At 36.5% G+C, this 14022-nt stretch overlaps 2 protein-coding genes across 2 annotated transcripts; both read right to left on the minus strand.

Moving 5' to 3' along the window:
- On the minus strand, positions 2173-4681 carry LOC109826162 (protein BUD31 homolog 2-like). Its single transcript, XM_020393152.1, has 4 exons — positions 4545-4681; positions 4276-4443; positions 3991-4178; positions 2173-2719 (listed from the first exon to the last, which is right to left on the minus strand). Exons 2-4 carry the CDS (start codon positions 4367-4369, stop codon positions 2564-2566), a joined length of 438 nt encoding a protein of 145 aa, XP_020248741.1. The 5' UTR covers positions 4370-4443; positions 4545-4681; the 3' UTR covers positions 2173-2563.
- Positions 5871-14022, minus strand: LOC109826878 (putative low molecular weight protein-tyrosine-phosphatase slr0328; the record flags this gene model as incomplete). The annotated part of the gene is made up of 6 exons (XM_020393894.1): positions 5871-6169; positions 6361-6447; positions 13128-13195; positions 13280-13415; positions 13760-13872; positions 13962-14022. Coding segments are annotated over 6 exons (546 nt in total), but the record flags the coding sequence as incomplete, so codon positions are not given.

Raw genomic sequence — 14022 nt, forward strand, 5'->3', positions numbered from 1 at the left:
TCTCAGCATGACTAACATGAATGAAGTGGAACAAGTTGACGAGAGCTTTATATAAAACAGGAATAGAATAATGAACAATCTGTACTTATAGTTGTGGGAAAGAAAAGGAAAATCCATCTCCTGAGTCCACTTGGGTGACTTGAACCCTTTATTCTCCCTATGCAAAATCGTCTCTCAATAGAAAACATCATGGTCTTGACCTCTCAATAAGGATAACTCTTGGCTGTCATAGATTTGAACTTCTGAAAGACAGTATGTTGACATGGGGCGAAAAACTGTGTCAAGGATATGGAAAAAGTTTAAGATAATTCTTCAACTAAGCCCTTTAGAATTAAAATCATGCACCGACAATCACAGCTGCAATCTCATTAATGGGAAACGATCCTACATTATCACATGGTGAGAAACACAGATAATCAGGCAACTATGTGTATGGATATGGACTATGCAGACAGATCGCATGATCGTGCTTATATGCGCGTACATCAACTTGCACGATCCATGTAGTGGCAACTAGTGTTCTTTTTTTGCGAAAACTGCAGGGACATGATACAACACATGGACATTAATGTCCGCATGAGTCCACATGGCTCATGAATATAAACATGAAATAGGGCTTTGTTGAATTTAAAAAGATGAAAAATCAGTTGAAATAATACATCTAAGAGAAAAACAGAAAGGATAAGTGTCATTATGGTTTTCCTTTTATGTAACTATACAAATGCACGCAGGCGCACGGGCACACATAGAAAGGGCAGGAGAGAACTTTAGGAATATCATTAAGGGCACATTTGGATAGTTACAGATTAATTATGGTTCTCATACTGATGTGAAACGGGACAGGGGGTCTATCAGAATCAGCGATTTAATTCAAATAACACATCGTTTCACCAAATTTCATGATCTTTGGCAGGAATTAAATTCAAAACAACTAATGTGACAGATGGATTTAACAAAGTTTGCACCAATAATTATGAATAATTCTCATCTCAAACAATTTAATTATAATATTTATTATCATGCACAAGTTCTACAATCAATATCAAATTTTAACAGTCACATGATCAATTACTCTCAACTCACAAATATAATCTAAACAGTGAATATATGATAATAGTTTAGAGATGGAATACTCATGCAATTAACTAATAAAATGAGATTAACAGAAAAAATAGAGAGAAAACGAAACCTTTGTCGGTCTACACAAGCTCGACATGAAAGACCTCTGGAGGTGGTGCGACGACGTCGAACTGTATGACGACGCGGCGGCGAACTGAGCGACGACAACGACGGCGACTGAGCGACGACGACGGCGGCAAATCTGAGCGACGACAAGGGTGACGGGTCAACGTGTAAACTGGCGACGTGGGTGACGAGAGAATATGGTCGATGAGTGGACGCGGGCGAGACGACAACGACGGCTGTTTGAGTAGAAGTGGGGGGTGATTGGCGGGGCTGCTCAAAGTGGAAGGGAGCAGGGGAGGAGGCGACGGCGAAGGCTACTAGAGGAGGAGAAGAGTGGGGGCGGTAATTTGGGAAAACGAAGAAGAAACAGGGGAGGTGGCGACTGTTTGTGGAAGAGGAGTCAGGGGAGTCGGCCTAGAGTTTCACACCCGTCGGCCTAGGGTTTCATACCCGAGGCTTCACACCAATAATAAGTTAACAAAATTTTTCATTGATTCAAATTTTCTCCTCTAAAATCTGATTACAACAATCTTTTAAAGAGAAAAAATTACAGATTCTGAAATCCCTCAAATCACTCAAATTGCTACAACTGACTCTACTACCAAATTTGACCCAAAAATTCAAAATTCAAAATTAAAATCCTACCAAAATAGAAATCCCTCAAATCTCTCACAATTAAAACTAAATTAATCACAATTAAAACTAAATTAAGATCTGGTCAAACTTGTCAAATCTTCCTTATTAAAAACTAAAATAAAAGAAAGTCTAACAACTATGGAAAATTATCATTATTGTCCTCATCACATACTTTGTACTATAGTGCAATAAATTATTGTTATCTAGCGTCATAGACTCATAGAGTGACACCAGTTAGTTCACAAAAAAGAGTAAGTGGAACAGGATATTGAAAACAATTAAAAAAAGTCCACATGACAAGTGGTTGAAATAATAAGATTCAAAAAAAAAAAATTACTGAAATATAAAAAATGAAGGAAGCACAGCCTTCCATATCACAGGATAACACAAGTTACACAACACATGATGAACATAGAATATATATGTTTGATGGGAACCAAATTAGCATACAACATCGAATATAAAGAGTACAATGGATTGCAGTAGTCATAGTTCCATTATTTATGACAAGTTTTTAGTTCATAGCTTAAAGAACTCGGAGCTGCTTCCACAAATTCCAGATGCCAACAAGCTGATTAATATCAAATGGTTCTTTTCCTACTCACATATACTGACTTCAGAAGTAATGGGAAGTATATGCCTTAAATTCAAATGTGAAGGGCCATGTTACGAGTTAATTTTTGGCGGACCTGGTTTGCATGTTGATGGCTGACATCTAATGACATGCACCAAGTACCAAACTTCAGTCTCCACTCGCACAGCCCCTGCAACCACAATGGACACATTCTATGACCTTTTCTTCTCTGAGGTGCTTTGGAACCCTGCAAACACAAGTGGTCCCAAAGTTGTGATCCCGTGGCTGTATGCACCGAAGGCAGCAAAGGCGCTCATAGCCTGACTGCAAAAACTCAAAAGATAAAGGGAAAACGTATAATTAGAAAATAAAGAGTGAAGTAAAATGCCTATAAGAAACTGCACAATCAACACAACAAGGTTTGCTGGGAAGAAATGTTGCAGTGGTTATCTTACTACAATGACGCAGTTCTGTTCATGTTCCATATCATTATTCTCTCCTCTACAATTTAGGGTAGGGTTACAATTTGTTGAAAGAAATGTGGCTACTGCTAATCATGATGATCTGTGAGCATGAGTGGAAAACTGGCAGTGTTTGGGTTCATTGGGTTCTTTCGAGTTGTATTAAACAGATGAATTTGATGGAGTTTGTCTCTTTATGCAGACCACTGAGATAACATAGATAGTTTTTCATAAATGGCAAAATCAGAGGGAGCTACAAACAATAAAGCAAGCTAAATATAGTTTTCTGGCAATTTTAACAGTAAAAAGCAAACACCAAGGAATTTGGGCAATGAGTTATGCAATAGTAGCTTTGAACAGCAGGTGAAAGTTTCATGTTGGTTTTAATTTTAGGCTAACAAGGGTCTAGCAACAACATTTTGGAACAAAAATAAATACCTAAGAACACAAGAGAACTTCTCAGCTGTGTAATTTTACGAGTGCTTAATTCAACACCAAAAACAAAACAAAAATTGTAGACCGGTTTTTGGAAAAAGAATAGAGTAGAGAACAATAGATAACTCATGGTAGCTCTCTGCAACTTAGCTTTTCTCAAATAACCATAACTTTAATCCATTTTACATTAGAATTGCGATTAGCATTAATTATGTTAAAAGTGTAAGAAAGATAACCTCAAGAAGAAAAATCTCGCCAAAAAAGACTTAAGCATTATCAGACCATCTTTACCCACCATTAGTGACAAAAATAGTACAAAGCAATTTGGGGCATTGAAAGAATAAAGAATAACTTACAGGTGTTATCAAATTGAACCTACTAAAACCGCCGTGCTCATCTACTATGACACAAATGTCCATTTGGGGTAGTTCATCTACATAGGTACTTGTTTCAAGCGTATAATTTGTCCACTACTTCATTTGAGAGCCTTCCTTTTGAATATGTTATTATACAATATTCTTTTCCCATTGCTTTACTATATAAGAACACCCCTTATTACAAGAAGCGAATCCATATAAGTATCGAAAAACACATGTATAAAAGCATGAATCTCTATAGTTAACATTATTAGATTACTCCATGTATCAAAGCACACATAAATCTAGTGAAAGCATGACAAAAGTTAGCGCAGAAGCAAACCTTTTTCCACTTCGCAATCAGATTACGGTCAGCATAACCCTGATCCAAACAGAATTCATATAACTCCTTTGAGATTTCCTTCCTCCGATAGTACAAATCAAATATATATCGGCTCTTCTGATGCGAAATCCGAAATATAGGCCAGAGAGCCTCACACTTTCTCTTCCCATCATGTGGATCGTTCTCAGCTGTGCAGTGAAAAAAATGTGTTCTTTCAACCAAAATTTGATCTTTAAGACAATAACAGAAGATCAATCAATAGTGATGGAGAAAACTAATGCAAACCTTCTCTCATTTTCGCCTCCAGCTCGCGAAGTGTGGGCTCGATAAGCTCCCATCCTTCTGGGTATTTGACCCGGCTCGTCTTAATCTTAGGCATAATGATTAATTTCTACTCGTGTCTTCAAATAATTTGGAGGATTCAAAGGCTTTACCTTCTTTCTTCTATCCTCACTAAGAATTTGGTTGACGTAAATAGTAAATAATAATAATAATAAATAAAAATTTTACAGTTGACAAGAATCACGAAAACTTGGGAGATTGAGAAGAAATACCTTTGAAGCTTCGATGACGAAATCCTGATCGGCGATTGCTCCGTCGGTGATATCGCCGGTAGAGGGTAGATTAGGGCTAGGGTTTTGCGGGAAATTGATGAAGAAATCGAACGACGGAGAAAAAGTGGGTTTAGTAGAGAAAGGAAATAGAACAACGGCCTAATTAAACTTTGCGGGTTAGCCCCGTAACCCAACTATCTGGGCCCGACCCGTTTAAACCTTGAAGTAAAAGAACCAAATCCACTTTAGTTTTTCTTCTGCAATGGTTAAACCTAATCCAAAGATGAGTTTCACAAAGGTTTGAAACATCGACATAGGTAGTTTGATGATTGCACATGTTAGGTTTGAAGTTAACCCAACCATAGTTACGTTTTAAATTGAAATACTAACTAAGGGACAATTTTGCAAGACCCTTAAGATTTGAGGGCCTATAATGCAATTTCTAAGATTTGAGTGACTAATATGAAATTATGGAAGATTTAAGGGACTAATATCTGAAAAATCCTTATTTATATGATTTCAAATCAACGAATGTTTTTTCACAGAAGACGACAAACTTTTGATACAATGGTACATGACAATAATAACAACAAGAAGCTAGTTGGTGTTAAATTATTTATATCACTTATTAGTTTATAAGAAGTATGCGGACTATGCCAAGTTATTATTGATTGAAGGTTGACAACGACTCATACTAAGTTTATTCGCAGACATGGTCTTGACAAACTCCAAGTTTTAAACTTATAATTTCATTTCATTTTATTTTTGCGAGTTTGGATGTGTCATGTGAAGGGGGAAAAAATCCTTACCTCTATTATTTGTTTGTGCTAAAACTCCACTTTGACATTAGGCGCTGCTGATCCTAGATCTCCACACTTAGGGCACGTTTGGTTACGGGTTTTGGAGGAGGTTTTAAGCCCGAAAGCCTGCCACAGTGTCCCATCTGTGGCAACTTTCGGACAAAATCGTCTTTTTTTATAGACGATTTTGCCCGAAAGTTGTCACAGATGGGACACTGTGGAAGGCTTTCGGGCTCAAAATCGCCCATCCAAACACGCCCTTAGCATTTTTCCATACACAATACACGTGCAACACTATCTACTTCCCATGCGACGCTCGGGCAAAAACAATAGGTAATCAGAATCCTAATTAACAAAACAACACAAAACACTTTCCTTTTCTTTTTCCCTCACACAATAAAATCGCTACTTACAGTCTACAGCACGGAACATATCATGAGCAACTCCAGAATGATTAACAAACATCACAAGTCTTAAATGATTAACAAACATAACAAGTCTTAAAACAGATACGCATCATACGAGCAAATACGAATAAAAAGCACATAATCACTTCTTAAAACAGATACGCATCATACAAGCCTTGATCACACAACAAGAGTTTTTTTTTATTTATTTTACTGCCTCTGCAGAGATGATTATGGACAAAAAATTCCAATAAAATTGATTTACATTGGTCACGGCATAGCCACCAAATACTGCAACTTTTCGAATAACGTATACATTCTGCATCCTCAAACAAACTTATGACGCAGTAATGTGACTGTTCTCTGCCAGGATGCTGTCCAGTAATGTGCCGCAAGCATCTTCCAGTAAATCTAAAACCTGAACGTTGCAAACGAGTTTAAAACAATAAAATGCTGAAGCTTCATAATGTTTTTCATAATCATATTAACTACTTTTGAGTTTAACTCCGCCATGCGATAAGAATAAATATTTCCCGTGACATTACAGGATAAGGCTTGTTTCTGGTATATCTCTAGATTAAATTGGCGAGATTCAACCATCTGGCTTACCTTTTCAAATCCTTGGGGGCCTCCATAGTAAGGATCAGGGACTTCAGTTTCCTTGTGTTTTCTACAGTAGGAGCACATTAGCTTAACCTGCAAGAGAGGGTTTAAAATTAGGAAAAAAAGCCTCCAAAAAAGTAGTGGAAATTAACGAGGTAGTACTCAATAAAAACAAAACAAAGTGAGGGTACAGAAGTTAAAACATCTAAGGGAAAAACACAGGATGCTGACTAGAAATTAGTATAACAAAATTTCCTCCGAGGCAAACTCAGGTTTATCAGGTACTCTTTACAGCCATAGCATACAGAGTTTTTCCTAATAATGACTCCAGGGACTTAAGAAGCAGATTGGTGCTCATGATAGAGAATTAACAGAATAAAATACCTTCAGACAGTTTGCATGGTTCATTGGTGTTCCGAGATGACTGAGAATAAGGGGCTGTTTGTTTCACCCAATTTATAGATAAGGATTGGTATTTGGATCTGACAGTAGCAAAAACGTAATATTTAGATTCTTTATCAATCCTAATCTTGAGTTTGGCTCAGAAAATTTTTATGGATTCCAAAATCTATAAAGGTGGAACAGTAGCGATGTTTTATGGAAACCCAAATCAGAAGTTCACAAGAGGAATTGCTCAAAAAAGCTGACAACGATCCTTTCTCTTCGTTTTCGGATTCCATATCTTCACGAGCACGAGCCCTAGATCTGGAATCGGCAACTCCCACAATTCTTCTCCCGCCTCTCCCCAAGCTTCTTCGCGCCTCCTCTCCCGCTGTTCTTTGATTCATGACGTTGGTGGGTTCGGTTGGTGGATTTGGCTTCGCCACCTCTTCTCAATCTTCTTCGCGCTAGATATTGGCTTCGGCTTTCTCCCGCGACCCTTTATCCCGCCTCATCTCTTCGATTTCTTTTTCGAAGATGAGGCTCAACGCTTTGTTGGCTTTGGTGGGTTTTGTGGGTCTGTTCCGTCCGGTGGGGTTTGTTGGCTTTGGTGGGTTTTGTGGGTATGTTTTGTCCGGTGGGGTTTATTGGCTTTGATGGGTTTTGTAGGTATGTTCCGTCTGGTGGGGTTTGTTGGCAACGACATCAATTTCAAAATTATTCCCTTGGCAATTGCAGGTATAAAACATTTCGCCCTTTTAATGTGATCGTTTCATTGTGCTTGCTCTGAGGAAATTAACATTGGTAGTAGAAAGCACTGGTTTTGAAAATTTATTACAGTTTCATTGTGCTTGCTCTGAGGAAATTAACATTGGTAGTAGAAAGCACTGGTTTTGAAAATTTATTACATGTCTAATCTCTCATGAAACAAGGGTTTTGGTACATAGTTGATTATTGATTTTCGGTTCTCTGGATTTTTTGTTATTGCGGTTCTTTAAACGATTAAACCATGGAATGAAAATCTTAATTATATTTGTTTGATCAGCGTGCATGCTTAGGGTGCAAACTATGAAATAGTTGTTTCACTGCTTGATATAGATTTGTGGATATGTAGATATATGGTTTTACGATTTCAATATTCTTATTAGTTATTTAATTATATAGGTGTTGATATAGATTTGTCAGTTATTTAATTATATAGGTTGATATAGATTTGTGGATATGTAGATGTAGGCGTTTCATATATTCCTTTTCTAACTTGTTTGTTAAATGCATGCATATTATATATTGATTTAAATTTCTTTAATAATAATGTCTACTTGTGCAATATATATTAGGTATGGCTAACAATCAGGCAGAGAAGCAGACCGTGCCTTCTCATTCTAACGATCCGCCAAACCCAACTGCTAACATTAACATGAACTTCACGTAGGTTCAACCATAACCTTTCACTTCATCCTGTCATACATTCTCACCATTCTCACTATATGATGTCAATTATGGTGGAGTGACACAATAGTCAATATCATACGTGAGCATGTTAAGCAATCCACAAGGTTTGTTATTTCCCACAACTAGTTCTTAAAGTAGTAGACCTAATCAATTTTCACCAAACACTGGTGATTTAGTTGGGAAGGTTATTCACGATGTTGATGGTGAGGAGCACACTTCACCAATGAAAAAAGAAAAAAAAAGCTCATAGGAAAACGGTCTTGGGGACAAGGTTGAACTCAAGAGGTGTGGCCAATAAGTTTTGGCTTCCAGAGCACGATGATGTGCTCATTACTTATCTTGCAGAATTAGCATTAGATGGGCTAAAGTCAGACAAGAACTTCAAGGCAGAATCTTATAAAATAACAGCGATGAAAATCAACATGCAATTCAGGACTGATTTCACTCATATACATGTCATTAACCATTTGAAATGCTTGAGAAACAAATTCAATGACATGAAGGCTTGCCTTGATATAAGTAAAGTTGGGTGGGATGAAACAAATAATATGATTACACTAGATGACGAAACGTTAAAATCGTGGTCTCAGGTATAACATTCAGCATCTACATTGTCATTAGTAATTAATACATTTCGAAACGTTAAAATCGTGGTCTCAGGTATAACATTCAGCATCTACATTGTCATTAGTAATTAATACATTTTGTTATTTATGATTACATCTACATTGTCATTAGTAATTAATACATTTTGTTATTTATGATTATTTGTTATTGCAGGACAAATCCAAATTTAAGTTCAAAGCATACATAAACAAACCTCTTCCTCACTTCAAAAATTTACAGGTGATCATGGGTGATGACCAAGCTAAGGGTGAATTTGTTAGGCCTGTGTATGCTAACATTGGATCTAGTAGGTCCATACCTATTCCTGATGATGATAGTGAGATACCAGAGGAGAGTGAAACTACACCACAATCTGATGCTTGTAACAAAAAACAACTCATTAGATATAAGTCTAAGAGTAAAGACAACATGAATTCATCCTCTAACAAGAAACCTAAAAAATAAAATCGTGAAGTGTGCCTTTGTTGACTCAATGTCTCAGTCAATGAGAAATCAACACATTATTCATTGGACTGAGCAGTTGGCTGTAGAGTTGAAGGAACATAGGAATGAATATTCTGAGGAATTTCTGGATAGGATTTTAGATCATTTATATGACAATGAACGTGAAGCTAGAAGGTTTTTCATAAAATCCAAGGAAGATCAGCAGAGGTACATTACCAACCTGATTAACGACCAATGTTGGTCTGTTAACTAATTTGTTGGGTTTGGGTTACATTTTGATGGAGCATTTTGTTGTGCACGCGTATATGTTGTTGCGCATATATCGTTTTGTTATTACAAACTATTAATGTTGCAATACTTCTTATTATGAAAACGCTATGACGTCATGTAATTAATGAATTGATACTTTTTAACTTTTGATGCAGGTAAGTATGGATAGTCATGACCAATGAATTCTTAATGTTGCTCCTTTGCTTTTGATGACAGGTGAAGCTAATTTGTTGCTCCTTTGATGTGGGGTTTTGGTTGTCACGTGGAGCTAGTATTGCTCCTTTGCTTTGGGTTTGTTACGCTTAGATTTTGAGCTTGTGTTGCTCCTACATTTGGCTGTCAGATGGAGCTTGTTTAGCTCTTTGGCTTTGGATTTTTTTGCCATCAAGTTTGTGGAGCTAGTGTAGCTCCTACGTTTTGGTTTAATTTGTCGGTTTTTGAGCTTGTGTAGCTCCTTGGCTTTGGGGTTTTGGCTGTCAGATGGAGCTTGTTTAGCTCTTTGACTTTGGGGTTTTGGTTGTCAGGTAGAGCTTGTTTAGCTCTTTGGCTTTGGGTTTTTTTGCCATCAAGTTTGTGAAGCTTATGTAGCTCCTACGTATGGGTTTTTTGCGATCGGTTTTTTGAGCTTGTGTAGCTCCTTGGCGTTGGGGTTTTGACTGTCAGGTGGAGCTTGTTTAGCTATTTGGCTTTGGGTTTTTTTGCCAGTTTTTTCTGCTATCGGTTTTGATCTCAAACATTGGGGTTATGTTGCTATCGGTTGACATGTGGCTAGAGCATGATGTGCTCCATAGTTGATATTTGACAATGATGATGATTAGCGTTTATTAAGAATGCAATCTAATTTACAGTGTTTATTATATTTAGATGAGGTAAAATATGATGAGATTGCAGCCTACATTAAATTGACAATGTCTAGACGAGGTAATCCATCATTAGAATACAATCTGTAATAAACCTGTAAGTTATAGGTGGGGCATTCAGTTTTGACAAGTTTATCTATTCCTGAGCCATACAATATCAACTAGAATTTGTACTCAATTCCAATAATAGTTTTCATTACAATACCAATAGTTTTTGCAAGTACAAGTACATGACATGCGTTTTATAATAATTAAAATAATACAAAAAATTGCTAATAAAATTGCTGAAATTTTCCAAGCTAATAGTTGATTTTATAATAATTAAAATAATACAAAAAATTGCTAATAAAATTGCTGAAATTTTCCAAGCTAATAGTTGATTTTCGACAAGTCTCAATTCTTTCTTCATTTTCCAAGCTAATAGTTGATTTTCGACAAGTCTCAATTCTTTCTTCATCCTCTTTGATTTCAAAAAATAAAAAATATCTATCTCTGTACCTATTTTCTTTGATATATTGGTTTCCTTGGTTGCTTATTTCTCCTATTTCATCAGCCCATTCGAAAAAATTACATTCTTTCTTTGGGAATTTTGCACACGCTTAATAACACCTTCCCTTATTTTTACCATTTAGTTTCATGGGTGTTCGGAGATTGTAGTCGCAACAAACTTCATAATTTTGGGGGCATTCTTCTGATATCATATTGATGTCGGGGAGGCAAATTGCAAACAATGAGAATTTATAAATTTGTAAGAATAAAGAATGCATTGGAAAATAAGCCCTCAAGCTAAATTTATAGGCTCCAGGACCTTGGAACTAGCCGTTGCTACGGTGTTTCGGATTTGAATATTGAACGAGCCGTTGGCACTAGTCGTTACTACAGTGTTTATCTAGAAATTTTCTCATTCCAAACCAAACTAGAGATTAGGAATTGGAGGGTTTCTATAAAGTTGGATTCTATTTTTTTATGTTATGAAACAAACATAGAATGCAAAAAAAAGGATTTCATGAATCTACAAACTTGTCTTAAATTTTTTTATGGAATAGGTAGGAATCCATAAAAAAAACCGGATTCCTAATCCTATTCTTGCCCACTAGTGAAACAAACAGCCCCTAAGGGGAAAAAATCCAATAGGAAAGAATAAAAACCGCTAAAGTCTCAATCAGGCCCTACTCTAAAATGCAAATTAAGAACAGTTTTAAGATGTCTTTCACGGTTTCACCTACTGCTCACACTATGTAGAAACTACATGTAAAAGTGAAAAGAAATTTCCTTGAATTTATTATATTTCAATGCACCAAATGCACCAATCTGAGATCCTAGACTACGCACAGAGCAAAATCCTACGCCTGTACATGGTTGATAGCAAAATCACATCCAAAAATACAAGTCACCTTGCTTCCATGTATGTCTCCTCTCTTCTAAGTAAAATCTAGTGCAAACCTCCTACAAATGAGAAATTTCGTCCTAGGCAGTGTTTTAAGTCACTTAAAACAAAGACAACTCGGTGCTTAAGAATTCAAGATAAGTTGCACATATTACTGATGGGAACACCTGCAAAACATATAATTAGGCTTTAATATTATGTCTTATGAAGACTAAAGTAGACTTTGATTATTTCTACACCCACTAAAAAGGTGCAGGCAAGTGTTCTATCATTGTGCATCTAATTGTATTTACCATCACCACATCAGTGAATTATTCAACATTAAACTTTGGGACTAAAACATTTAATAGAGAATGATGTTAAGTTTAGAGTGCTAATATGATGCCAGTAAACTAAAGGCATTTTCCAATTAACCAACGTTTGAAATATTTCCGAAAAACATGGTAAAGTGCAGTTCATTGTCTACCTGTAATGAGTATGAATAAAAAATTTCAATAGGATTTCAATGGATCAACAATTCAGGCCAACAAAAGATCCAAATAGAACGAAAGTTGAGCAGTTACTCAAGCAGATTTAATCCATGTTAGCCTTGAAAGCCAGCTGAAAGAAACAATGATGTTTGGCAGCTAATTTTGTTATTATTTCATCTATAGTTGGACCATAAGCTCAAAACCCATGTGATCAAGAATAAATAGTCAAAAACCCGTCCTAGTCATTGGTGCACATCCTCAATGAATATGGCATTTTATTCCTTCAACACATGCTAGCTGTTCATAATAGCAGGTGTAAGTATATACCAAAAAATAAAAGAATAAAGTAGTTTTCAGATGATTAACGACATTGTACATAATGTCCAGTTTTTGGTACATTTGTTACTTTCTTAGTCTTACTTTGGGAAGGTGAGGGGATTAAGGTTAATACTTGGGTAACATAGTTATCTCACAACGACAAATACATGTTTATGCCACCTTTTTTTTCTCATTCCTGGTGATTGGTATATTGTGCACTGTTCGTTAGATATTTGCATTACATTCCATTATAGACGATGAGAAGGTGGAATGCAAGCATTTTTGTTGTTACATCATTGTTTGAGTGATATTTCTCATAAAAAATCTCCACATCATTTCTGTTGTCAATAATTTACTATGGCCCTACAGGGGCCAAGACAGACGTGCTATGACATGAGAAAATAGTCATATAAACGTTTAATTGTATTTAAACTATTATATTGTTTCAGAAAATAGCAGAAGGACTTCTAAGAATAAGCACATTTAAGCACATAAATTGAGACAAAGCACAAAAAATAATTAAACCCGCTAAGTAATGTTTCAGTATCAAATACTACCACTAACCTTTTTTTGGGCATCGGCTGGAAGTGACTCCTTAAAGCTCCATCTCTCGTAAGCACTCAATATATCCTCTACTCAACAAGCTACAAATATCAGTTCCGTAGAAACTACTCCACTTCCTACACTTAACTTTAGAAAAAGACATAATATTTCACCTCTATTTTGCATGTCCATAGCAAGAATGAGATCAAACTCCTTAAAATCCGATGGCCGTAGGGGCCTCGAAATTGAAGTTACCTCAACCCCACGCCTCTTAGATGCTGCCCTCATCCGCGAGTCTGCTGGATTACCCTTCAAAACCATATCAAAGCATAAAAATGGAAAATTTGAAATAATTCGCCGGGTTAATTGCATATGCACCCCCTTATAGCCACTTATACCCCTCTAAACAACTTTGTTAGCTCTTACACCTGTATCTCAGGCGACATTACAATTTTCCACTCAATTTAAAGGGCAATTTGCTCTTCTTTCAGTTAAACAAAGGGGCAAGCAATTGGGGCTGGGTGTCGGTGCTAATAAAATATTTATGACGTATGCCACCATAATAATGCAGTATGCAATTAACCCTAAAAAGAAGTCATTTTTCCTTCAAAAAATATATATAATTTTTGATTGCTGAAGAGCATAGAAATTACTTCATGATAACCAATGGTGCCAGCCGAGTCGATCTTGAAGCGAGATTCCAGTCCTCTCTTCTGAACCAAATCCCTAAACACAGCCTCCGCTGCTGGACTCCGGCAAATATTCCCTTCAAATTCCCACCGAAAAAAAAAACACAATAATCAAAATAGACCAAAAATGCACCTAAACCCCTAAACTTCGCCAAAATTTGATTACCAAGGCAGACGAAGAGAACGGCGAAGGGCTTCCGATCTGCAGCGGGTTGAGCAGAAGAAGC

The sequence above is a fragment of the Asparagus officinalis genome, chromosome 10 (genome assembly GCF_001876935.1).
Source record: "Asparagus officinalis chromosome 10, Aspof.V1, whole genome shotgun sequence".
In the NCBI taxonomy this organism is placed as follows: domain Eukaryota; kingdom Viridiplantae; phylum Streptophyta; class Magnoliopsida; order Asparagales; family Asparagaceae; genus Asparagus; species Asparagus officinalis.